The sequence below is a fragment of the Arachis stenosperma genome, chromosome 8 (assembly GCF_014773155.1).
Source record: "Arachis stenosperma cultivar V10309 chromosome 8, arast.V10309.gnm1.PFL2, whole genome shotgun sequence".
Classification (NCBI taxonomy): Eukaryota; Viridiplantae; Streptophyta; class Magnoliopsida; order Fabales; family Fabaceae; genus Arachis; species Arachis stenosperma.
This window is the reverse complement of record NC_080384.1, coordinates 31,777,059-31,800,657: the sequence shown is the minus strand read 5'-3', so window position 1 is coordinate 31,800,657 and position 23,599 is coordinate 31,777,059. Positions and strand designations below refer to the sequence as shown.

The following is a 23,599-nucleotide window of genomic DNA, read 5'->3' as shown; positions in this document are numbered from 1 at the left end:
GAGAAATCACAATGGGAATTAGTGAAGAGAGTAGTATTGAGCCTCTATACGAAAAAATATGGGTGAAATACACACTTTCAAGGGTAATGGATTCAATTATTCTGTTCCTCCTTGTTTTGCTACTCTGCTACCGTGTATTCTCCTATGATGAGATGAACCACCACTCATACCCTTGGTTCCTTGCTTTCATGTGTGAGTCATGGTTCACTTTCACTTGGTTAACCATCATCTCCACCAAATGGAACCCTTCATATACCATATCCTACCCTCACCGTCTCTTCTCCCGGTAAAAAATAAAAGTGTTGGTCACTTAACATTTCTGATTCCGAACCTATGTATCTATTATTAACTATATATATATTGTGATTTTTTTTTTATGTAAAGGGTAGCTGAGCTTCCATCAGTGGACTTGTTTGTGACAACAGCAGATCCAGTTCTTGAACCACCAATCATAACAGTGAACACTGTTCTGTCACTTTTGGCACTTGATTACCCTTCCAACAAGCTTTCGTGCTATGTCTCCGATGATGGTTGCTCCCCTCTTAACTTGTATGCTCTTGTGGAGGCTTCAAAGTTTGCAAAGCTTTGGGTACCTTTCTGTAAGAAGTACAATGTAAAAACTAGAGCACCCTTTAGATTCTTCGATTCTAATAATAATAATGAGGCCACCGCACCCAACAATAGTCCAGAATTCATGCAAGAATGGTTGGCAATTAAGGTGATTATTATTATCAATTACATGCATATCGATGTTAGTTTATGTGTATATGTATGAATTTGAAGTCTTTAATTTAATTTATGCAGGATGGGTATGAGCATCTTTGCAGTAAAATTCAAAATGCGACAAAGAAATCGATCATGCTCGACCAAGAATTTCACGTATTCTCAACGACACAGCTCAATAACCATCCAACTATAATCAAGGTGCATGAAGTACTCGCTATATGAGAAGGATGAGAAAGCATAAAAAACTAATTTTTAATTAGTTAATATCCCATTCTAAAAAAGTTAGTTGCTATTGACTTAAAAAAAAAGTTAATTCTCTAACATTATAAAAAAAAAACATATAACAATGCATTTTGAAGGGATTGAAACTGAAACTGAAACTGAAAAGTATATTTGTAATATAAAAAGTTAAATGAAAATAATTTAAAAAAAATATTATCACAATTTTAATTTTTATTTTTAAAAATTTTAATCCTCTATGTTTTTACTTTATAGAAGTATTGAAGGATTGAAATTTTGTATCCCAAACTGAAATTCAATTTTTAATCACTAAATATAATACTCAATCTCAATTTTTTAATTTCAATTTCATTCCTAAAATATAAAAGTAATCTAAGAAATTTTTTTTTCTCTTTAAATGATTAGGTGACAAAGTATATAAAATTAAAAATATCAAAAAATAATAAATTCAACATTTTTTTCAAAAAAAAAATCAAATACATATTTTGAAAAATATGTCTAACAAGAAAAGAAATTATAGATATTCATTTTGGAGGAAATGACAAAAGCATGTAATTTTTATGTGGAGTGTTTTTTTTAATATTTACACAATAATATTTTTATATAAAAATAATATTATAAATTATTAAATAATTTAATATATTTAATTAAATCATCTAACTATTTATAGAATTATTTTTATGTGAAAATGTTTGAAAGAGCGATATTCAATTTTGCTGCTATTGGATGTGGACTCACTACACTAACCGACACGTGAAGCATTACCACTATCTCAGCCTGACACTCTGACAGTATCTAAAAAAAAGTCAATTTTATTTTACTTTTTTGTTGTCTTGGTTAAATAAGGTTACTGATTGTGTCCCACATCTTCAACTATTTACTAACGAATAGGTGCTATTACTGTATTATTAGAAGAAGAAAAAAGGACACAATCATTCTCATGCATTTATGAATAATACATGTTAAAATAGTATTTTCACCATGATGATGATGGCATATAGGTAATATGGGAGAACAAAGAAGGTGCTTCAGATGGGGTGCCCCATTTAATCTATGTATCAAGAGAGAAGAACCCTAATCATCTACATCGGTATAAGGCTGGTGCTATGAATGTCTTGGTATGTTCTGCCTTCCATCACATTAGAGATAATAGGAAATCAATTTAAAATAGTTTAAAATTATTTTATTTTATATTTTTTAATTATTATTAAAATAATTTAAAAATTTTAGATGTAATAAATATATAATTATGGATGTTAAATAAAATAAAATAGTTTTAAATTATTATCATAAGAAAAAGTATATATAATCAACTGAGCGTCGTTCAATATTTGCATTGTGTATGTTAGTCTATTTTTTTTCTCCTCTTCCTCTTTTTCTTCTTTTCTTAGACTTTGGATGATTCTTTTAAGTTTTAACTATATTAGATAGTTCTTTTTTCTCGATTTCAGATATGTCTTTTTTATATGTTTTAAATATTTTTTTATGTTTTTTATGATATTTTTTCGATTTTGGATGATTTTTTTAATAGTTTTAGATGATTTTTTTTATTTTCGTATGATCTTTTTTTAATATTTTTTATGATTATTTTGTTAGATTTTGAATTTTTTAAAATAATTTTGAATATTTCTTTTTTTGTTATGTTTTTTATTTTCTTTTGTTATGTTTTGGAGTTTATTAGGTTTTGGATAACAATTATTTTAAATGTTTATTTTTATTTGGTTTTAGATATTTTTTAATGTTAAATTTTTTTATTTAATTTTAAATATTTTTCATAATGATTTGAATTCTTATTATTTTCAAAATAAAAATTCTAAAAAAAACCATATCCAATTCATTTTTTTCTTAATAGACTTTTTTTTACTAATTGGTTGTAGTTGGTTATTTTTTTAGTTAGTTACCTAACAAAGTTGTTATTGTAATTATTTTTACAACATATATCAAATTTATTCAATCAAGTGGTTAATTAAGGAGTCTAGATGAAATAGTTTTTCATAATCATTGAATTAATTTGAATTTGTATGTATGATGAGTAGACAAGAGTGTCCGGATTGATGACAAATGCTCCGTACATATTGAACGTAGACTGTGACATGCATGTGAACAATCCAGAGATTGCACAACATGCCCTATGCATTTTGATGGATCCAAATTCAGATAAAGAAATTGCATTTGTTCAATGTCCTCAACAATTCTATGATGGATTAAAGGATGATCCCTTCGGAAATCAACTAGTCACAGTATTTGTGGTTAGTCAAATTAAATCAAACATAATGTCAACAACAACCACTAATAAGCAAAGGAAAATATTATTTAATTGCTTTTGTTGTTGTGATCATGCAGTACATAGGTGGTGGAGTCTCTGGTATTCAAGGAATTTACTATGTAGGAACCAATTGCTTTCATAGAAGAAAAGTTCTTTATGGCCTTTCTCCTCACCATCACATTCAAAATGGAAACAAGGATCTTGGTATAGCCGAATAGCAAAATATACAAATATTTTTTCTCTTTTTTTAAAAAACCGACGTTGTGTTATAAATATATACCATTATCACTATTTTCAGGAAAATCATCAAAAAAGGACATAATATTTGGAAGTTCGGAAGAGTTTGTGGAATCAGCTGCTCAAGCATTGGAAGGGAAGAAGACATTTACTCAAAATGCTAATCTTTGCAACTCTCTTGAGGCAGCCAAGGAAGTTGCTGCTTCTGGATATGAGCATGGTACTGATTGGGGCAACAAGGTATATGCAACATAGCATAACATAACATAGATAGTATTTCATAAGTTAACATAATAAATAACTTAATTTTGATGCACCGTCATTTTTTACGTGCATTCAATAATGTAATACTATATCATTAAAATACATATTTTTTTATATTTGTTATCTAAAAAAACAGATATGATTAGACGAGTGTATCAAATTAAACTCTATAATAATTTATCATACAATTAAATAAAATCTTGTATGATATTTTTAAATTAGTTTAATTATTCTATTGGTTTCTGTAGTTTTATCAAATTTTTAATTAGATTTCTATATTTTTTTCTTTTAATTAAGTCCCCACAATACTTTTAATTTTGTAATTAGGTCTTTTTTAGTGTCAAAAATATTAGAAGTAATTGAATATTTTTTTATTATCCGCAATTAAGAACCTAACTAGATGTTTAATCACATATTTTTTGAGAGAAATATTGTGTTAATTTTAACGTTTTTTATATAAAAAGGACCTAATTATAAAAAAATCAATGTTGGGACCAATTAAAAAAAATAAAAATTTAATTAAAAATTTAGTAAAATTATAGAAATTAACAGAATAATTAAACCTTTTAAATTTTATCTTAGGTGGGGTGGATGTATGGATCATCAGCAGAGGATATACTTACTGGGCTGACAATGCACACAAAAGGTTGGAGATCTGAAAGCTGTGTGACTGATCCAATAGCATTTATGGGCTGCACGGCCCAAGATAGTGTAGTCCAAATAGCCCAATCTCAGAGATGGGGCTCAGGGCTGCTTGAAATTTTCTTTAGCAAGAACTGTCCAATTTTTGGCACAATATTTGGTAAGCTCCAATTCAGACAGTGTTTGGCATACATTTGGGTCACTACTTGGGCCTTTAGATCTGTTCCTGAAACATGCTATGCCCTTCTCCCTGCCTATTGCATCATTACCAACTCCTATTTCTTGCCTAAGGTGATACACTACTACTACTACGGCCATTTTTCTTTAATGTTACCTTATTACGAGTAAACTACCATTTTTTTATTATGAAATATTTAATTGCCGACAATTTTATCTATAAAAGATATAAATTAATTCGATATCCATCATTTGAGTTAATTTTGTCGAACTAATCTAATTTTTTATGAGTATTAAGTTAACTTACATTTCTAGTGACTAGAATTGTTAGTACTCAAATATTTCATAATCAGAAATAATAGTTTAGTCAAACAATACTACTAGATTATCTATTAGGATAATGTGGAATTAAAATATCTTACCCACTTTTTTCAATACTTGAATAATTGTGTTCTAAATGATGAATGATGATCATGCAGGACCTTGGTGTGTTGATTCCTGCTGCTCTGTTAGTAACATACAACATGTCTACTCTATTAGAGTATTTGAAAACTGGATTGTCAGTGAGATCATGGTGGAACAACCTGAGGATGTCAAGAATAACTGCAATGAACCCATGGATTTTTTCATTTGTGACAATTCTACTAAAAAAATTAAGGATACATGACTATGCATTTGTAGTTACAAAGAAAGAACTACCATCTAGTAATGAGGGTTTAGATAAGAATAATGTAAATGCTGGTGGTAGGTTCATTTTCAACAGGTCGTTGGTATTTGTGCCAGGCACAACCATCTTGCTTCTTCAACTCACAGCTTTGATTATCAACTTTTTTGGATGGCAACCAAAGGCTAGAAGTGGTGGACAAGGTTCAGGGTTTGGAGAATTAATTTGCAGCATTTATGTTGTTCTGTTTTACTTGCCATTCTTGAAAGGGTTATTTAGGAAAGGAAAATATGGGATACCCTTAAGCACAATATGCAAGTCAATGGGGTTGGCTTTGCTCTTTGTGCACATTTCAATGTTTATTGTTTGACTTCCACAGCTCTATGGAGTTTCTTTCAGAGTAAAATCTAAGTTGTCTTTAACCTTAATTATCACCGTTGTGTATCTTGGTTTTGATCACCCTTGTTGGTTAAATAAAGGATGCTTATTAACTTCAACTATTAGTTTGTAGTATATTTGAAGGCGGTGTTTTTGGTGTAGAAGCAAGTGTTATTTCTAGAAATGTAGAAGTGTTGTGGTGATTGGATGTAATGTTATGTGTCTACAAGCGGGGGACAAGAACTGAGAAGCGTAAATAGTAGGTGCAAGAACGAACGATAGTAATGTTAGCACTATTGACACACGTGGTATGAGAATGAAAATGGTTTACTATTGTAGGTTAACATTAATTACGGATCCCGTAATAAAAGAGGAGTGTTAGGCTCAGCAATTTTTAGGATTTGTAGTTATCAAATAGTCATCAATAATGATTTTAATGGTATGAGATTTCATCCAATAACTCATTATTTTTTACTAGTTACATACTGGCCATAATTTAATGAAATTACTGGCCCTTAGATTTTTTCGTAATAAAAAATAATAGTGGACTTACATGGACTATAAATTTTGTTAAACTATTACATGCTTCATTCTGTAAAACACACAAAACATACAACAACCGAATTATGCTCATGTAACTAACAAATACAAACACAAAGTACTTACATCCATCCTACAAACACAAAATAATAATACTCTTATCATGACAAACTTATTTTCTGCCAAGGGCATAACGCAACACAAATACATCATGCTTAACTCTTCCAAGGAACCGCCAGTGGCAAAACAACAGCCAATCGACCACATTGCGTAGATTGAATTATCAAAAGCGTATACCCTAAATCTTAAAATCCTACCACATGATAATTCCATCATCCTTCACAATTAATACAATATGTCACAATATTGTCTAAAATGAAATCCTCTAATTCCATACGTTTAGTGTTAACCATGATAATATATACATTTTTAAAATTTTTTTTCATATTTTAACACAACATAGTCGGAGCACTAATTATTAACAATTTACATATCCACATTATTTCAAACGTAACATCATACATCAACTTAAAATTTTAAATATACAAAATTCATAATAAAATGTAGTAAGTGAATCGAGTCACATATTTTAAATATTTAACCGAAATTAGGACAACTAATTTTTTCTATAATTGACTAATTATTTCATACTCTTCTTACTATATTTATTTTTCTTAAGTCTCATGTTTTTTTTTTCATCTAAATTTTCTGCTTCAGATGCCTGTTTATAGTTTTTTTTTTGGACAAGGTTCTAAGAGCATTTTTTTTGTTAGATCCAGGCCAGCATCCTCGCCCAGAACTAAGAAAGCGTGAGCTCCAACTTGAAATCCGCCCGGCCTTTCGGGTGTGTTTGTTTGAGGTGAAAATTGGAGAAAGGAAAAGGGAGGGAAAGAAATAGGAAGAAAAATAGTTATTTTTCTTTATTTAGTTGAGGAAAGAAATGGGAGAGGAAGGAAAATAGATGAAAAAATATTGGTGGGACCCATCAATTTCTTTTCTCCAACAACGGAAAGAAAATGGAGAGTAAACTAAATCTCTCTCTATTTCTAATATTACTCCTTTACTTTTTTCTATATAATTTATAATATAAGGGGAAAATTATCTTTTTATAACATTTCTTTACTTCTTATTTTCTTTTCATCCAAACACATCTAAAGAAAATAAAAATTCACTCAATTTCTTTCCTTTCCTTTCTTTCCTTTCTATTTCCTTCATCTTTATTTCTTTCCTTCCAACCAAACATAGCATTCACGCTTTATCTTCCTCTAGTATGTGCATGTGCAGACTTTCGTTCATCTGCCGCAGACATTACATGTTGTTGTCACCCGCTACACCACCGCCGTGCAGACTGAGCTTTTTCTAGAGTCTCCGCTGGACCGAGCAAGGTGTCCATCGAAGCATCCGCTCCCATCCTATGATATTGCCTTCCATGCTAGAACTCTTGCGGTCTTGCCAAAAGCCATCGTCGTTCTTAAAGGTCGCTACTTCAACATCGTCTTCCTCATCAGAATGATCTTCTCTTCATCAACCTGGTATCAGTTGCCACCGCCGCCTTCCATCGGAGGTTGCATTGATACCGCGCCTTATAAACTGCTGTGTTGATATTTCGATCCCACGCTTTGCCGTCTTCCCTCTTCCCCTGCCATCGCTACACTTCTGTTCGTCGATGCTCCTCCAATACAATTATGCTGTTCCAACTTGTAGGGTGCATCTTTGTGCATATGTACAATTATCTCTGAAGGCGGTCTGATGATCCACGGTCTCTTCGGCACTCCCATAGCCTCCAATGTTACAACCTTGTGAACCAACCAATTTCCTTCTCTTGGAGTCCATGTGAAGCCAGATTCGATTTCTCCTCTTGTGAGTTCAAAAATATCCAATAAAATAGGATCAACTTCACCTATTCTACTTTTTTATTTTTAACGTCTGCACTAGCATTACCTTATCTGATTCTATTAACACCTTCTTCATCTCCATGTTTTTTGATAGAATAATGGCATGCCTAATTGCTAAAGCTTCTGCTCTACACTAGAACACGCCATAATTTTTGTTGCTGTTCCAATTACAAGATTTCTTGTGCTATCTCTGATTGTCATTCTGGCTCCTGTTTTTGTTGTTATTTTAGAGGATGCATCAACATTAGCCTTTATCCAAGGCTCTGGAGGAGGTCTCCAGATAATGGTTCTACCTCTTCTTTTTACTAGTTGTTGATTCTCTATCTGCCTATCTTGTGTTGCTTCTATGGAATATATCTCTGTCATTTTTGTTCTGTGACAAAATAAAATATTCTTTTAGGTCCAGCTTATATTAGCCTAATCCACTTAGCAAAATACTTTTTGTATTTACTATAATACAAGGATTTTACTAAAAACAAAAATCAGCCGAGCTCCAGGTTTATTATTATTACATTGTTAATTACTGCTAACCCACTTAACCTCCAACGAAAATTAGCACACTCCACCCTGTGCTACTGGCTATACACGTTCTGCACAATACTGCAACAGAGCAGAAGTTGTTCTCTCGACATACACCTGTCAACTTTTCATAACGACAAAGCACTTCTACATGTGTAGAAATACGACACGTTTCTACACCAGAGAATCAGTCATATTTGAATTTAGAAGTGTAGTGTAGAGGATTTATTAAACATATTTGGCACTAGCTTCCCTTTTTTTTATATTGTTATAAGTTAATATAACCCGATTATGTGATTCAAATCAATTTATTCTATACGAAAATTATATTTAAAATTTATTTTTGAGTAAAGTGATAATTAAGTCTTTGAAGATATTAGTTTTGGACTAATTAATCCTTAAAGAAAAAAAAAGGTATTAATTTGGTCCTCCACAATAGCAAACGATAGACACGTTATGTCTTTTTATCAATTCATCACATAATACTTAACGTTGGTGTTTAAATGTACTGTTAACTAGTGTGACGTATCTATTTATATGAAAGATCATCACGTAGATAACAACTTTTGAAGTGAAACTTCACATGTTTTGGTAGGATTCGTGGTGAACAGAGACCAGTTGATAAAAGTTATATAAAAACTCAAAAGATAATAAATGTTTCACTGTCAAAAATTACATTGTTTCTATACTCATATAGTGATAACGGGACACATACCATTGTAAATAACGAAATATTTTTCATTTTATTTCGCACTATCTATTAACGAAAAGACATCCATCGTTTCCTATCGGACATGGAGGACTTAATTAATACTTTTTTTTAAAGGAATAATTAGTCCGAAGTGAAAATTTTTGAAAATCTCATTATGACTTTATTCTTTATTTTTATTTTTGAATTTACTATAATCAAAATTATATAACATTTCATTTTGACAAACATTCGTTTTCTTGAATAATAGATTATAGGGTAAATTAAAGTACTGTTTTGGTCTCCAACATTTAGAATGAATTCTATTTTAGTCTCTAACGTTTTAATCGTCCTATTTTTATTCCAAGACTTTTAAAATGACATTAATATTATATAATTTAAGTTTATATATTACTGCTTTCAATTAGAGATTTTTATCTATATAAATTAAATTGAAAATAAAATTATCAAATTGTTTTATTGTATTCAAACTTCAAAGTTCATAATACTCTGTTATTGACAACTATTCAGTAGGTCAAATTTTTAATTGATTAAGTTACTAAATCTCTACAAGATAGTGGGTATTAGGATCTACTATTAAAACAGAGACCAATTATAAAAGTTATATGAAAACTCAAAAGATAATAAATATTTTACTGTCAAAAATTATATTGTTTCTATATTCATATAGTAATAACGGGACACATATCATTGTAGATAACAAAATATATAGACCACTTCATTTTATTTCACATTATCTATTAACGAAAAGACATACATATCCATCATTTGCTATCGTTATTTAAGGTCGAGTCCGAATCAAGACGAAACTAATTTTGTCGCCCCATGTGCATCTTAAGGAGACTAAAAAATGTATATATGTTTAAATTAATTCTAATATTATGTTATATTAATAAGCTCTATTCTGATCGGATGGAAACGCCAGACGACAAAAGATGGTACAAGGTCAATGTTGACGGCTCAATTCTTCAAGCAAGGGATTCGAGTGCGTGTGGCAGGCTAATTAGAGATTCTAACGGCATGGTTGTGGCAGGATTCATGATAAATATTTGGAAAGTCACTATTATAGCTGTAGAGTTATAGGCCATATACTTAGGTTTCAAGATTGTTATTGAAATGGATTTCAAGAAGGTAAGGATGGAGACAGATTTTACGTGAGCAGTGAAGCCATTGCAAAATAGCTCAACCTCCCCCCCTCTTCATGGTTGCACCTCCCTTATTCGGGCGATTAAAGATCTCCAAGCCAACCCCGAAAATTTCAATATCAGCCACATTTTTAGAGAGACCAATTTTAGTGCAAATGCTCTCGCAAAGCATGTTCATAATCTCCCGGTGGGTGTTTATCATTTCACCACTCTGTCCTCTTTTCTTGCTCCCTGCTGAATAGTGATAAAAGAAAAGTCATGTTTACTAGAATTTTAAGAGCTTAATTTGTTTTTGTTTTGGGTCCTAAAACCCCTTGTTTCATAAAAAAAAAATTATAAGCTCATTGTTTTGTTTTTAATTACACTTGTTGAATTAAAAAAAAATCAAAGAAGTATTAAATTATAATTTATGGACAAATTTAAATTCAAATATGGATATCAACTTTTCGATAACAAGTATGTTTTTTTCTTCATTATAAATAATTGCATCATAATTTTTTGACATAAAATTTATCAAGATCCGAACTCTACCGGTCTAGACCCGATTTTAATGTAACCCGACCTAGGATCAAGTAAGAGTTTCAAAAAATAGACCCAGTCATTATTTAGTATTGGATTCAGGTCAAAACGAGTCCGACTTTAGTCGACCCGTGTATACCCCTATCTATGACTAATTAAAAATACAAAAATATTTCTTATTTTATAAAATGCAAGACATTTAAATTTGTCCGTTGAAAATATACTAGAATAAATAAATTTTTTTTATAGGGACTTAAATATCTCATATTTTAAAAAGTGAAGAGTATTTTTAGTTATTAATTTTTTTATATTTTTAAATATAAAAACCATTAAATGGTGATATAAATAAATAAATAAAATTATCAAAAGAATTTATTTAGGATAATATGATGATTTTGTTTCTAATGTAATTTATATAAATAAAAAATCCTAAAAATTAAAGGGGAAAAAAAGAATTTGTGAATCGTTTTTCAAAGTTAGTTGCAATTCAATTAATATATGCTAAGTTGCATTTAAAACTGAAGTTGGAAAATTGGGGAAGGCAGCAACAGTGTTAGTCAAAAACTCGCTTCAAAACTGGAATTGAAGTTGAAAAAAAAGTAGTGGAAGTCGGTGAAGAAAGAAAGAGCGAAGAAGCAGCAGATGGGTGTGAGTGTGAATGGTGTGGCGGTGAGGGTAGCTTTGGCGGTGGTGGCGCTCTGCATTGGAGGCTACATTTTGGGTCCCCCTCTCTATTGGCACCTCCGAGAAGCCATTGCTGCTTCTTCTTCTGTTTCTCTTTCTTCTTGTGCTCCTTGCGTCTGCGATTGCTCTTCCCAACCCCTTATTTCTCTTCCTCAAGGTTCTTCTCTCATCCCCCTTTCTGGGTTCTTAGATCTCATCTCAAAGTTCACAACTTTCCCATCAATTCCTCTTTTTTTTCCCCTGTTTTCTCTGTTTATAACTGTTTTTTTATCAGGTGTTCTGTTTCTACTTTGGATCTAAATACAGGAACTTTTATGAGATCTTCGTTTAGATTTCTATTTTAACTTTATTGTTATTAAAATTGGTATTCGGAATCAATGACTATTGAGAAAGCATAAGGAACTTGTGTTAGTTCGGGATTCAGTGATATGCAATGCATACAGTGGGAGCAATTATAGTTTTTTTTTTTTATGGTTCCTTTCACTTGATCTAAGCTAAAAAGATGCTTATTTCAGTTTTTTTTTTTTGTCTTTATTTGTGCAGGTCTTAGCAACGCTTCAATTGGAGGTTGGTTTCTTTATCCTAAATGAACTTCAACTTCATATTTACATCACTGCTTATTGTTATTATCATAACCTCTCTGTGATTCCATGTAATGCACACTTGTGTGGTGGTAGAAGCTCAAGTAAAAGTTACTTTCACTTTGAGCACTAAGCTAGCTTGTTTCCCCTATAGTTTTGTGTGTTTTCCCCTTTCTATGATCGGTGGCAGATTTCTTGTGTTTAGATATTGAAGGATCTGTTGAATACAATATAGACTCTTTTTACATCTATCTAGATTTGGTGTCCACTTCACAGAAATGAATACTAAACAAATTTGGATGTAGACTTGTTTGGATTACATCATGCTGTTAATAAGATGTGACTCTTTTGAAGATTACATAAATTGCTCTCAAGAGTAAACTTTTTATTTACCTGCACCTGTGTGATCCCAAAAATACTGTTTCTATTACTGGATTTTAGATTTAACTCATTTTACTAACTGATGTTTCTTTTCTTGATTAATTGTTAAGATTGTGCAAAGCACAACCCAGAGGTGAATGGAGACACCGAAAAGAACTTTGTGGAGCTACTGTCGGAAGAACTAAAGCTGCGGGAAACTCAAGCCTTGGAATACCAGCACCGTGCCGACATAGCCCTACTTGAGGCCAAGAAGATTGCATCTCAGTATCAGAAGGAATCAGACAAGTGCAATTCAGGGATGGAGACGTGTGAGGAGGCCAGGGAAAGGTCCGAGGCGTCATTAGTGGCACAGAAGAAGCTAACTGCGTTGTGGGAGCTGAGAGCTCGCCAGAAAGGGTGGAAAGAAGGGGCCACCAAATCCAGTTCAAAGTCTCAAACAAAAGCAAAAGTACAGAGTACTTAGACATGATTTAGCCTCCATTGTTGCCCTCTAGTTTCGTTTCATTGAATAGCAAATCATCAACATAATAGGTCACATATGAAAGTTAAGGTATTCATGAGAAGCCACAAGTGTAGAGTCAATGCAAATGCAATTGCAAATGCTGTTGTATTTTTAACTAGGAATTTATTATACATGTTTTGAGTGTTGAAAGCTGGAAACTTCTACAGCTCATATTATTCTTTTAAGAACTTTCCTTCATACTTCTCCTACAAATCAAACAAAGGTCCTTCACTATGTCTCTTTCTATGTTTAAGAGAGTGTCAAGTGAGAAGGAGTTCAAAAGATTGAAATACCTTCAAAGTCTTGTTTTTTTTTTTTTTTTTTTCTCCATCCAATTGGTAAAGGAGAGTAAATTTCTCCTTGTTTTTCTGTCTCTTCCTGTCCCTTCTTCTCAATCGTTATAAAATGCTCAAACATGACCTACAAGGCTACAACCTTTTATAGTGATTTAACACATTGCATTGTGTTTCTTTTGATGAATATGAAGTAAGAATGATATATAGAAACAACCATTTTTTATGGATGCTATTAACTCAAGTTAAAAGATAAAAAGAAATTAGAAAAAAAAACTATAATTGATATATGCAACAAAAGATAATACAATTTATTGTCTCAAATCTGAAATGATAATATAATGATGAGACAAATACCATATGCCTTGCCAAGTAGTGGTCAATCATAGCAATGCATTTATCAAATACGGCAATGGGGGCAATGTAATTTGTCCTCATATACCTCGTGATCCCAACTTCATGGCCCATAGCCCCATACTAAAAAAAAAGGGTGGAAATTTCTACCTTTTTCCTTTTTTTTTTTTGTGGTTGGGGGGGGGGACTTTTACTTTGTTGAATTATTCCCATTGAGAGAAGAATTTTCTTTCCTTTCCGTTTTTTTTTTAAAATGCCTCATTTCATAGAAAATTGTGCTTATATTGTAGTAGTATCTAATTGCTATAATTTACTTGGAGAAAGAAATATTCCTTCCTTGAAGAATATGCGAGTTCTTTCCAATATGGAAAAAGTAATTTCATGGAGATGCTAAAGGCCCCCGATCTATGGACAAATTCTATTCCATTTTGTAGACTTCTCAAGACAATTGTGATTGAAAATTTTTAGAAAAATTCAAGAACTCTGATGAAGAACTCTGATGATTGTATAGTGGCGGGTGACTTGAGGATGTGGTCATTTGGGGGCTGAAGGAAAGGGACATGCTGTAAAATTCTCAAAATGCACAGGCATTTTAATTGCCATAGCTTTTTTGTTTTTCAAAAATGAATATTCTAATCAGTGAAAAGAAAATACATTGAAGAAAAAAAAGGCTAACAAATACTCTAAAGAAACTCTTCAAAGATACTAAAATAGAAAAATTAAATAAAAAAATATAAACCAAATGTAAAGTTTTTAAGTTTTTGATGCATTAAATGCATTAGAAAACCAAAACTTTCCACTTTCATCCTCTTAACTAATCATCAAGGAACTCTTTAACTAAATCCCATTACTTGTTATCTTGCCATTTTTATAGTTTTGAGTTTTGACAAATGTTAACTATATTTAAATGGGATGATTGACTACCTTTTTTTTTTTTTTTTGCCCAATGGACAGAGCAACTATGATACACTAAGTATTATGAGTTTATGACAAATCCCGTTCCCGTTTTTTAAGTCCCAAACCTAATCTAACAGTGCAATAGTATGAGTTGGCTCACTATAACATACACTATGTGAATACATTACATTCCATATGATCATTGAGCTTGACAAGTAGTAGAATTGATTGCGATCACAAATTGAAAACATAGATTGAGTTTGAGAATAACAACATCTTGCTTATGTTATTACTGAAGCTTGTGAGAAGGAGATACAAGTATGAACTAGTAGTATTAACATATAGACACAATTGAAGAACATGATACAAAAGGAGTTAAACAATACAACAAAATATATTAGTAAATATAAAAAAATTCTAAACAAAAATATTTATTCTATAGACAAAAAAAATAAATAATTGATAGGAAATCAAAACTTGATCAAGAGTACTAACAATGATATTAAAAAAATATTTATTTACAAAGCATGGTTATAAAAAAATAAAATTCAAGAATTCTTATGATTGTTCTTAGTAACTTTTATTATAAATGAGATTAAAGGATAAAATTAAGAGAAAAAACTAATTTTTTAATTAATTTTTTAATCTAACAATTGAATGCGAAAGAAAAACACAAAATCTGCCATTTATTGCTTTTGGTTAGTGGTGGCAAACTGCCAACCCGTCCCGCCTAGGTCCGACTATAAATGGACGAGTCAGCCCGTCCTTTGCAACTAAAGTGGGTTTAAAATATTAGTTTGTCCCGTTTTTGGTGAACTGGCGGGCCGGCGGCGAGCTAGCCCACTTAACTTTTTTTATTTTTTTTGAAAAATAAAATTTATTAAAATTAACCAAAAAATAATAATTAAAAAATTAAATACAAATAAAAAAAAGTTAAATTACAATATATTTTTTTACTGTTTTTTTATTTTTAATTTCAATAAAATTGTTCAAAATAATATTTGTCAATAGAACCATCTTTATTTTAAAAAATAAGTCACATAATTTGAACATATATAAAAATTTATAAAATAAAATAAATAAAGTTAATAATTAAAAGAAGAATAAAAGCAAAAAATGAAAAAAAAGTGTTTGAAAATTATATAATTATTAATTTTGTAGTAGTAATTACTCTTTTATTTAATAAAAAAAAGAGAATACTCAAATTCGTCCCTGAAAGATACTCCGATCTCCATATTAGTCCCCGAAAGATAAAGTTAATCAAAAGAGTCCTTGAAAGATACACGACTGAATCAGGTTCGTCCTTCCGTCAAATCGCTTGATGACTTGGCTAACGTCTGCTGATATGTGACGTTAACTGCCATGCTGGTAGAGAAGGAAAACGACGCCGTTTTGAGTGAATGCCCTAATAGTCATGATTCGGCGTCGTTTTGTGGGCAGAATGGAGATTTTGTGGTTGGTTGGTTTTAAAGTGTGTGAAGTGAAGCAGCAAGAGAGGAACGTGTGGAGATGGGTAAAGGCAACCCACAGAGAAGAAGCACCGGCGACGAGCTCCATACGGCAACAAGGTCCGGTGATCTCGTCGCTGTTCAGATGATTTTGACTTCAAACCCTTTGGCTATTAATTCCAGAGACAAGCATTCGAGAATACCGTATCCTCCTCTCATTTATTATCACTACTAATTGCTAAAGGAACCCTAACACTCTGTTCGGTTCCCACGGTAAATTCTCCATTCAATTCGTTTGCTTTGAAGTTTAACTTGTTCTTTCCTAATGATAATTGAATCCATTGCACTGTGATTTTCTTCCCTTTCCTTTTTGACCTATCTGCATCGAATCGTGGATTAGCTTCCCTAATACCATTGTATTGGAATCTCTGTTGACTTATTGTTTATGCTTTTTATCTTTTTGTTGCATGAACAGAGTTGTGCTGCATGTTTTATCTGAAAATGATTTGGTACTTTGTTATGTGCTTAATGTGTAATGCCCTATGAACTTGTTATTATGGGGTAGGGTTGTTTTATTGGCGAGTAAAAATGGGGTGAAACTTTTCATGAAAGTGTTTGATGACTAAAATTACACATGGACTCATGAAATTCATCAAAGAAAACTTTCACCCAATTTTTTTCCTCTAATTAAAGATACCCTAGGAAGAATTGGAAATAAGTAAGGATGTTTTATATAGGGTAAAATGAATTTGGTTTGTCTTGGAAATGATAGCATTTCCACTTTGTTCCTTTGACAATTAGCTTTGGACCATAGACTTTATTTAGCAGCATTTGCTGGACATGCAGAGATAGTAAGTTATCTGTGCAAGAATAAGACTGATGTTGGTGCTTCTGCTATGGATGACATGGCCGCAATACATTTTGCCACTCAGAAGGGGCATTTGGAAGTTGTTAAGGCTCTAGTTGCAACTGGTGCATCCATCAAGGCTTGTACTTGCAAAGGCATGAATTCATCACACTACGCAGCTCAAGGTTCCCATCTGGAGCTTGTTAGGTACTTGGCCAAGAAAGGGGCGAGTCTTACTGCCAAGACAAGGGCAGGAAAGACTCCTTTGGATCTTGCTAACAATGAAGAAGTCCGTTCATTTCTGGAGGAATTCGAAAGATCAGCCAAGAACATAGCATCTAGCAACAAAGATAAAGCTGAACAGTCTGATCCAAAAGCATCTACGTTGGAATCAGAAGATAATTCAAGTGCCAAACAGCCTGCAGTGGCTGTCGATGAAGAAAACAGTGACGGAGAGAAGAGAGAGACTAATGAGGATGACAAAAATAGTGATAGAGAGAAGAGGAAGGCTAACAAAGAGGACGCAAGAGAAGACTCATGTCATATGGCCCTCTGATTGCTGAAGACGACGTATTTATCGTCGAAATTAGGATTAGGTTTCAAACAATTAGGGACTGATTTGAATTGTTTTGCCAAACTTACCTTGTCAGCAATCGGTTATGACACGTTGGCCTCTTCCACGTTGGAAGCTAACGAAACACGTTAGTAGACGTTAGCCAGGTCACTAAGAGAGTTGACGGAAGGACAAATGTGATTAACTTAGGTATTTTTCGGGGACTCTTTTGATTAACTTTATCTTTCGAAGATTAATACAGAGATCAGAGTATCTTTCAGAGACGAATTTGAGATTTAACTCAAAAAATAAAAAAATAAAACCCTTGGTCCGGCGAGCTGACCCGTCCCGTCCCGCCAAAACCCACAAATTTAGCTATGCGGGTTTGGTGAATTCTATAAATTAGGCGGATTCTAAATTTTAGCCCAACCCGTCTTTTTTAGCGGGTTCGACGAGTCAGCTTGGAGTTCGACCCATTTTACCACCCCTATTTCTGGTGAATGAAAATTAAAATCAAGAATCATATTTACATGTTTAGACTTTAGAGAAAAAAAAGTTAGCCAATCAAAAATTTATAGCGTTAAATTAAACGTGCTTTCTATATTTCTAATGCTAAACCAAACGCTCTAAACTATCATTATTTATTGGATTAGCTTAAACATTTTTTTTTCAATCTGACTTTCTTTTTTACAAGCTCAGTTAACGTGAATGACTGAAACTTCTATGACTTGTTTATGATTTACTACTTTAATTGAAGCCACTTTTAAGAAATAAATACAGAAAAGTTTTTATTAGAAAGATCAATATTTAAGTATTTTATGTACTAATTATTAGGATCATGTCAATTAATAAATTCAAAATATTTATTTTTAATGTATTTTTTATTTTAAAATCTTAACCAATGTTTTTAACTTCTAAGACAATACCCAATTAGCAAGATCTTTAATTATATTAAAATTTTTAGGGTCTTTCAAACCACGAGTTGTATCACTTAGACTTGATCCACACACGCAAGATTAATTATATTGAAATATAATATTATCATAAAATAATCATGAAATAAAAATTTGTATAGATAAAGGGCACTACTATGTCCGAACTATTCAACATAAGATAAATTATATTTTTGCTTCTCCACAGTTATCTGGTTATTATAAATCTATTGAAGGATTTTTGTAGAAACAAATGAGAAACTAGCTAGTCAAAGAAGAATAGAGACTTGAGATTATAACTGGTTAGGAGAAAAAGGACCTCACACACAAGTCACACCACACAGGGCCTTAACTTTATTAGCTATAACAACTAACAAGTTTGTCAGTTAGACAGTTGCTGTTCAACAGACAGTTACTTGTTCAACCAATCTTATTCATCCGATTACATTAGTAGTTAAACTTAATTAGTTGAATCAGTTGGTGGCTCTCTCATAAATAAAGTATACTGAAAATTACGTATAATCGTATTTTCACTCTCATCGTCTACTAAGCGTGGCCCCCAGTGTCTTAGTTTCACATCTACAATTTAACTTCAAAAGGAAATGTATTTTGTTAACTATAAAGCCTCATACAGACAACAAAAAACACTATAAAGCCTTATATGCATTCAATATAAACTGAAAAAAAAATTGTGAAGTTTAAATTTTTTAATATATTTATTATGTATTTTATTGACAAAATTTAAATTTTTTTATTAATAATAATTAACATATGCAAAATTGATACAAAATGCAGAATAAATTGAGTCACAAGGGCGGGGCGGCATTATAAATAAAGGCACGTTGATTTCCGAAAAGTGTGACTCTGCAGTCTGCAAACAGAAACAGTTACAGACTTACAGTTACAGTTTTGTTAATGGCGACCACGAAGATCACACTTCTCCCTCTCTATGAGAAAATATGGGAGAAGCACAAATTCTCAAGATTCATGGATTCCATCACTCTTCTCCTCCTTCTGATGCTTCTTTCTTACCGTCTCTGTTCTCTTTACAACTTCTTCACTCTCCCTTCCTTCCTCGCTCTCCTCTGCGAGTCATGGTTCACCTTCACTTTCCTCACCACCATTTCGACCAAATGGACTCCTTCACACACAAGAACCTACCTTAACCGCCTCTTCCTTCGGGTTCCTCATCTTCCACCTGTCGACCTGTTTGTTACAACGGCAGATCCAGTTCTTGAACCACCAATCATAACGGTCAACACTGTTCTCTCACTGTTGGCGCTTGATTACCCTTCCAACAAGCTTTCTTGCTATGTCTCCGATGACGGTTGCTCCCCTCATACCTTCTATGCTCTTGTGGAGGCTTCAAAGTTTGCAAAGCTTTGGGTTCCTTTCTGCAAGAAGTTCAATGTGCAAGTTAGAGCACCGTTTAGATACTTCTCAGGTGATTCAAAAGCCTATAACAGTGACATCCCTGGATTTAAACAACAAAGGTTGAAAATGAAGGTAATAATATATAATTATTTGAATGAATAGTATGTAGTATTTTCTTGAAATAGTTATGATACAATACTATTTCTTTATGCAGGAGGAGTATGAGCTACTTTGCCAGAAGATTCAAAATGCAGATAAAAAACCTATTCCATGTGAGCTTGTTGACGAATTTGCAGACTTCTCAGAAACTCAGCAGAGAAATCATCCCACCATAGTTAAGGTATAGAAAATGTGTATACAAAGTTTCACTTCTTTCTTAATTGTTTTACTGAATTTATTGGTTTCTAACATTTAGCACTACATACAAATCATAAAGGTTGCAATTAATAATAATTTCTTGTCTTTATAGTTGACCGAATATGCCACTATGTCCTCTTTTTTATGTAATAATAATCACACATGCTATTTTAGATAATTTCAACCTACCCATGAATTAAAAAATTTGCAAGTTGCAAGACTGAAGTGATGAATCCCAAAATATGCGCATAATGCTGAATTGGACAAAGAAATAAAGTGGGAAAGTGAGATCTCATTTATTTGCCAGTTTTTTACCACTTGAATACATTATATTAGATCTCACAAGCCTAAAAAGACTTACAATATAATTAATAGAATCTAATAAAATTTTCTTACCTATAGAATAATGACTATTTTTCTTAAGGGTATGTATAATTATGTCAACCTATAATCAGTTACAATGTTACATCCATTTATAGCCTAGAAATGTAACCAAGTTTATGGTGTATTATTTATTTTGTATTTTCTTAAAGCTGGTTCTTAAATTAGTTAATAATACCTTGTTAATAGGTGATATGGGAGAACAAAGAAGGGGTCTCAAATGGGGTGCCCCACTTGATCTACATATCCAGAGAGAAGAGACCAGAACATCCACATCATTACAAAGCTGGTGCTATGAATGTGTTGGTAATTAGATTAATCATTCTTCATAACTAGAACTCCAATATGACATGAATGAAAACTTATTACCGAGTCTGTTGATTTAAAATTATGAACAGACTAGAGTCTCTGGATTGTTGACAAATGCTCCGTTTATGCTGAATGTGGATTGTGACATGTATGTGAACAATCCTGAGGTTGTTCTACACGCACTCTGCATTTTGTTGGACTCAAAGGGTGAAAAAGAAGTTGCATTCGTTCAATGTCCACAGCGATTCTATGATGCAGTAAAGGATGACGCTTTTGGAAATCAGCAAGTGGCTTTGCCTTTGGTGAGTCATTTCTTATCATATCACACAAGAAATTTATTATCCGTAGTCATTTCTTATCTATGAACTATGATGAGAAGCAATAATAAGGTGTATTAAGAAATTAATGTTCACTTGTTATAAAAAAAAATGCAGTATATAGGAAGTGGATTTGCAGGACTACAAGGGATCATATATGCAGGAACAAATTGTTTCCACAGGAGAAAAGTTATTTACGGCAAATCTCCCGATATTGACATTCAAAATGGGAACAAGGATCATGTTTTCATCAATGGTACTAATAATTAAACTAAGCTATATTCAAAATTATATTACTATATGGTATAAGTAATTCTCAATTTCATAACATCTTGCTCTCTTTGGCAGGAATATTATCAGAAAAGGAAAAAACAAAAACATTTGGCAATTCAAAGGGGTTCGTCAAATCAGCTGCTAGTGCTTTGGAGCAAAAGACATTCGTTTCCAATGATAATTCCATACACCTTGATCATGAGGAAGTGAACAAGGTTTCTAGTTGTGAATATGAATACAACACCGCCTGGGGTAAACAGGTGAGTATGCCAATAGGATATGAAAAATTATATAACATCATTTTTTTTTTTTTGACTATTTACATCCAGTTTTTATAACACCTTGCATTACATATTTCATTTATATATTAAAAATGTTCGTAAAATATGAGAAAAAAAATATTTTTTTTATACCATAAAAGAATGTGTAATATCAAAAAATGAAGCAGCTATAATTTTTCATTATAGAATTGGGGAATATCTTAAGTACAATATTGGGATCATACAGGATGAGATATCTGGAGCTTATTAAAATAGTGTGACAGTACAAAATTGTTATATAATATATGAAATAAGTAAAATCACATTTAAAAGAATCAAAGCTACCCTTTTAAATTTGAACAATGGATTATTTAGATACATTATTTTTAATGTAAATTTAGAAGAAGATTCCCTTTTTTACCTATATTTTCTTGGGTATTTGTGGTAAAATGCTAATTTGTTGTTGTTTTATGTTTGTTTTTGAGAATATTTAGGTGGGGTGGATATATGGGTCAACATCAGAGGATGTGTTGACTGGGCTGAGATTTCACACAAAAGGTTGGAGATCTGAATTTTGCACAACAGATCCAATAGCATTTAGGGGATGCTCACCTCAAGATAGTATAGGCCAGATGGCCCAACATAAGAGATGGTCCTCTGGCTTGCTTGAAATTTTCCTAAGCAAGCACTGTCCTATCTTTGGGACCCTTTTTGGTAAGCTACAATTGAGAGAATGTTTGGCATATATTTGGATCACTACTTGGGCCTTAAGATCTGTCCCTGAAATCTGCTATGCTCTTCTACCTGCCTATTGTATCATCACCAATTCCACCTTCTTGCCAAATCAGGTCACCACAAAACTTACTACATACAATTGGTATTAACAATAATAACGTTTTATACATGTGATATTAATTTGTATATAATTCTTGTGCAACCGATACAAATAAATGTATTATAAGATAATTTAATTCTAGTATACCTATTTATAGTAGTTGTACAAGAGTTACACACAAATTAGTGGTTCATGTAGCATTTGTGAATTTGGACAATGTTTTAATTTCATGCACAATTATGGTTATGTAGGGAGCAGGTTTATGGATACCAGCTACACTGGTATTGATCTACAACGTATCTACATTGTTAGAGCAAGTGTTAAGCGGGTTGTCAATTCGGACATGGTGGAACAACCAGAGGATGGCAAGAATAACAACCATGAATTCCTGCTTTTTTGGATTCTTGGCTATAATACTCAAGCAACTGAGAATATCAGACACAGTCTTCGAAATAACAAAGAAAGAGGAACCTTCTTCTAGTGACGATGGGAATTCTGGAAGGTTCACCTTCAACGAGTCTCCCATCTTTCTACCAGGGATAACTATTTTGCTTGTTCAACTCACTGCTTTGGTTATCAACTTCTCAATCAGAAGAGGGAGCAACACACATTATGGTTTTGGTGAAGTGTTTTGCAGTGCCTATGTGGTTCTATGTTACTTGCCATTCTTGAAAGGCTTGTTTGGGAGAGGAAAATATGGGATTCCATTATCCACAATATGCAAGTCAACTCTGCTGGCTTTTCTGTTTGTGCAATTATGTAGGAGCCAAAGCAGTTAAATTTTTCAACCATTACAATTTTGAATAAGTCAATTATTTCTAATAATTTCGATTAAATCCTATAATTTTTGGATTTAAATCTTGCTATTATTTTATATTTTTTATTTGTTTCTCTAATTTTATGTACGATTTTGATTTTATATTTTGATCTGTCGATAATAACTCGATCTAACAATCAAGGGAATAAAAAAGTGAAATAATGATGTTCTCCATCATTATAAATGTAAAATTGACTTTCCTAATAAATTTGAGTTATAAATCAATTATAAAAAGAATGAAATATAACTACAAAGAACAAAGATATAAATATGTTTTTTTTTA

The 23,599-nt window shown here is 32.1% G+C and overlaps 4 protein-coding genes across 6 annotated transcripts; all 4 read left to right on the top strand.

The window, feature by feature from the left end:
* Positions 1–5,645, top strand: LOC130943317 (cellulose synthase-like protein B4). 2 transcript variants are annotated; one of them, XM_057871144.1, is made up of 9 exons: positions 1–286; positions 385–718; positions 805–924; positions 1,968–2,084; positions 3,003–3,215; positions 3,310–3,436; positions 3,531–3,709; positions 4,316–4,666; positions 5,032–5,645. In XM_057871144.1, exons 1-9 carry the CDS (start codon positions 12–14, stop codon positions 5,584–5,586), a joined length of 2,271 nt encoding a protein of 756 aa, XP_057727127.1. In that variant the 5' UTR covers positions 1–11; the 3' UTR covers positions 5,587–5,645. The 2 variants fall into 2 exon arrangements, with proteins under 2 accessions (XP_057727127.1, XP_057727128.1); XM_057871145.1 differs by having other exon boundaries at positions 4,316–4,535; positions 5,032–5,441.
* A 5,811-nt stretch (positions 5,646–11,456) lies between these two features.
* Positions 11,457–13,361, top strand: LOC130943318 (uncharacterized). The gene is made up of 3 exons (XM_057871146.1): positions 11,457–11,762; positions 12,149–12,172; positions 12,678–13,361. Exons 1-3 carry the CDS (start codon positions 11,564–11,566, stop codon positions 13,028–13,030), a joined length of 576 nt encoding a protein of 191 aa, XP_057727129.1. The 5' UTR covers positions 11,457–11,563; the 3' UTR covers positions 13,031–13,361.
* Positions 13,362–16,122: 2,761 nt separating this feature from the next.
* Positions 16,123–17,464, top strand: LOC130945803 (uncharacterized). The gene is made up of 2 exons (XM_057874500.1): positions 16,123–16,265; positions 16,876–17,464. The coding sequence occupies exons 1-2, from the start codon at positions 16,123–16,125 to the stop codon at positions 17,462–17,464; spliced, it is 732 nt and encodes a 243-aa protein (XP_057730483.1).
* A 1,844-nt stretch (positions 17,465–19,308) lies between these two features.
* Positions 19,309–23,359, top strand: LOC130943883 (cellulose synthase-like protein B4). 2 transcript variants are annotated; one of them, XM_057871959.1, is made up of 8 exons: positions 19,309–19,899; positions 19,982–20,107; positions 20,695–20,811; positions 20,904–21,116; positions 21,249–21,387; positions 21,480–21,664; positions 22,159–22,512; positions 22,751–23,359. In XM_057871959.1, the coding sequence occupies exons 1-8, from the start codon at positions 19,309–19,311 to the stop codon at positions 23,276–23,278; spliced, it is 2,253 nt and encodes a 750-aa protein (XP_057727942.1). In that variant the 3' UTR covers positions 23,279–23,359. The 2 variants fall into 2 exon arrangements, with proteins under 2 accessions (XP_057727942.1, XP_057727943.1); XM_057871960.1 differs by having other exon boundaries at positions 22,758–22,995.
* Positions 23,360–23,599: the final 240 nt, after the last annotated feature.

Bases quoted from the DNA above. Each gene is read 5' to 3' on its own strand.
- LOC130945803 (XM_057874500.1), top strand. From the start codon at position 16,123: ATGGGTAAAGGCAACCCACAGAGAAGAAGCACCGGCGACGAGCTCCAT. The intron at 16,266-16,875 runs GTATCCTCCTCT...TTTGGACCATAG, and splicing joins GACAAGCATTCGAGAATACC to ACTTTATTTAGCAGCATTTG.
- LOC130943318 (XM_057871146.1), top strand. From the start codon at position 11,564: ATGGGTGTGAGTGTGAATGGTGTGGCGGTGAGGGTAGCTTTGGCGGTG. The intron at 11,763-12,148 runs GTTCTTCTCTCA...TTATTTGTGCAG, and splicing joins CCTTATTTCTCTTCCTCAAG to GTCTTAGCAACGCTTCAATT. The intron at 12,173-12,677 runs GTTGGTTTCTTT...TTAATTGTTAAG, and splicing joins TAGCAACGCTTCAATTGGAG to ATTGTGCAAAGCACAACCCA.
- LOC130943883 (XM_057871959.1), top strand. From the start codon at position 19,309: ATGGCGACCACGAAGATCACACTTCTCCCTCTCTATGAGAAAATATGG. The intron at 20,812-20,903 runs GTAATTAGATTA...AATTATGAACAG, and splicing joins CTGGTGCTATGAATGTGTTG to ACTAGAGTCTCTGGATTGTT. The intron at 22,513-22,750 runs GTCACCACAAAA...ATGGTTATGTAG, and splicing joins CCACCTTCTTGCCAAATCAG to GGAGCAGGTTTATGGATACC.
- LOC130943317 (XM_057871144.1), top strand. From the start codon at position 12: ATGGGAATTAGTGAAGAGAGTAGTATTGAGCCTCTATACGAAAAAATA. The intron at 2,085-3,002 runs GTATGTTCTGCC...TATGATGAGTAG, and splicing joins CTGGTGCTATGAATGTCTTG to ACAAGAGTGTCCGGATTGAT. The intron at 4,667-5,031 runs GTGATACACTAC...ATGATCATGCAG, and splicing joins ACTCCTATTTCTTGCCTAAG to GACCTTGGTGTGTTGATTCC.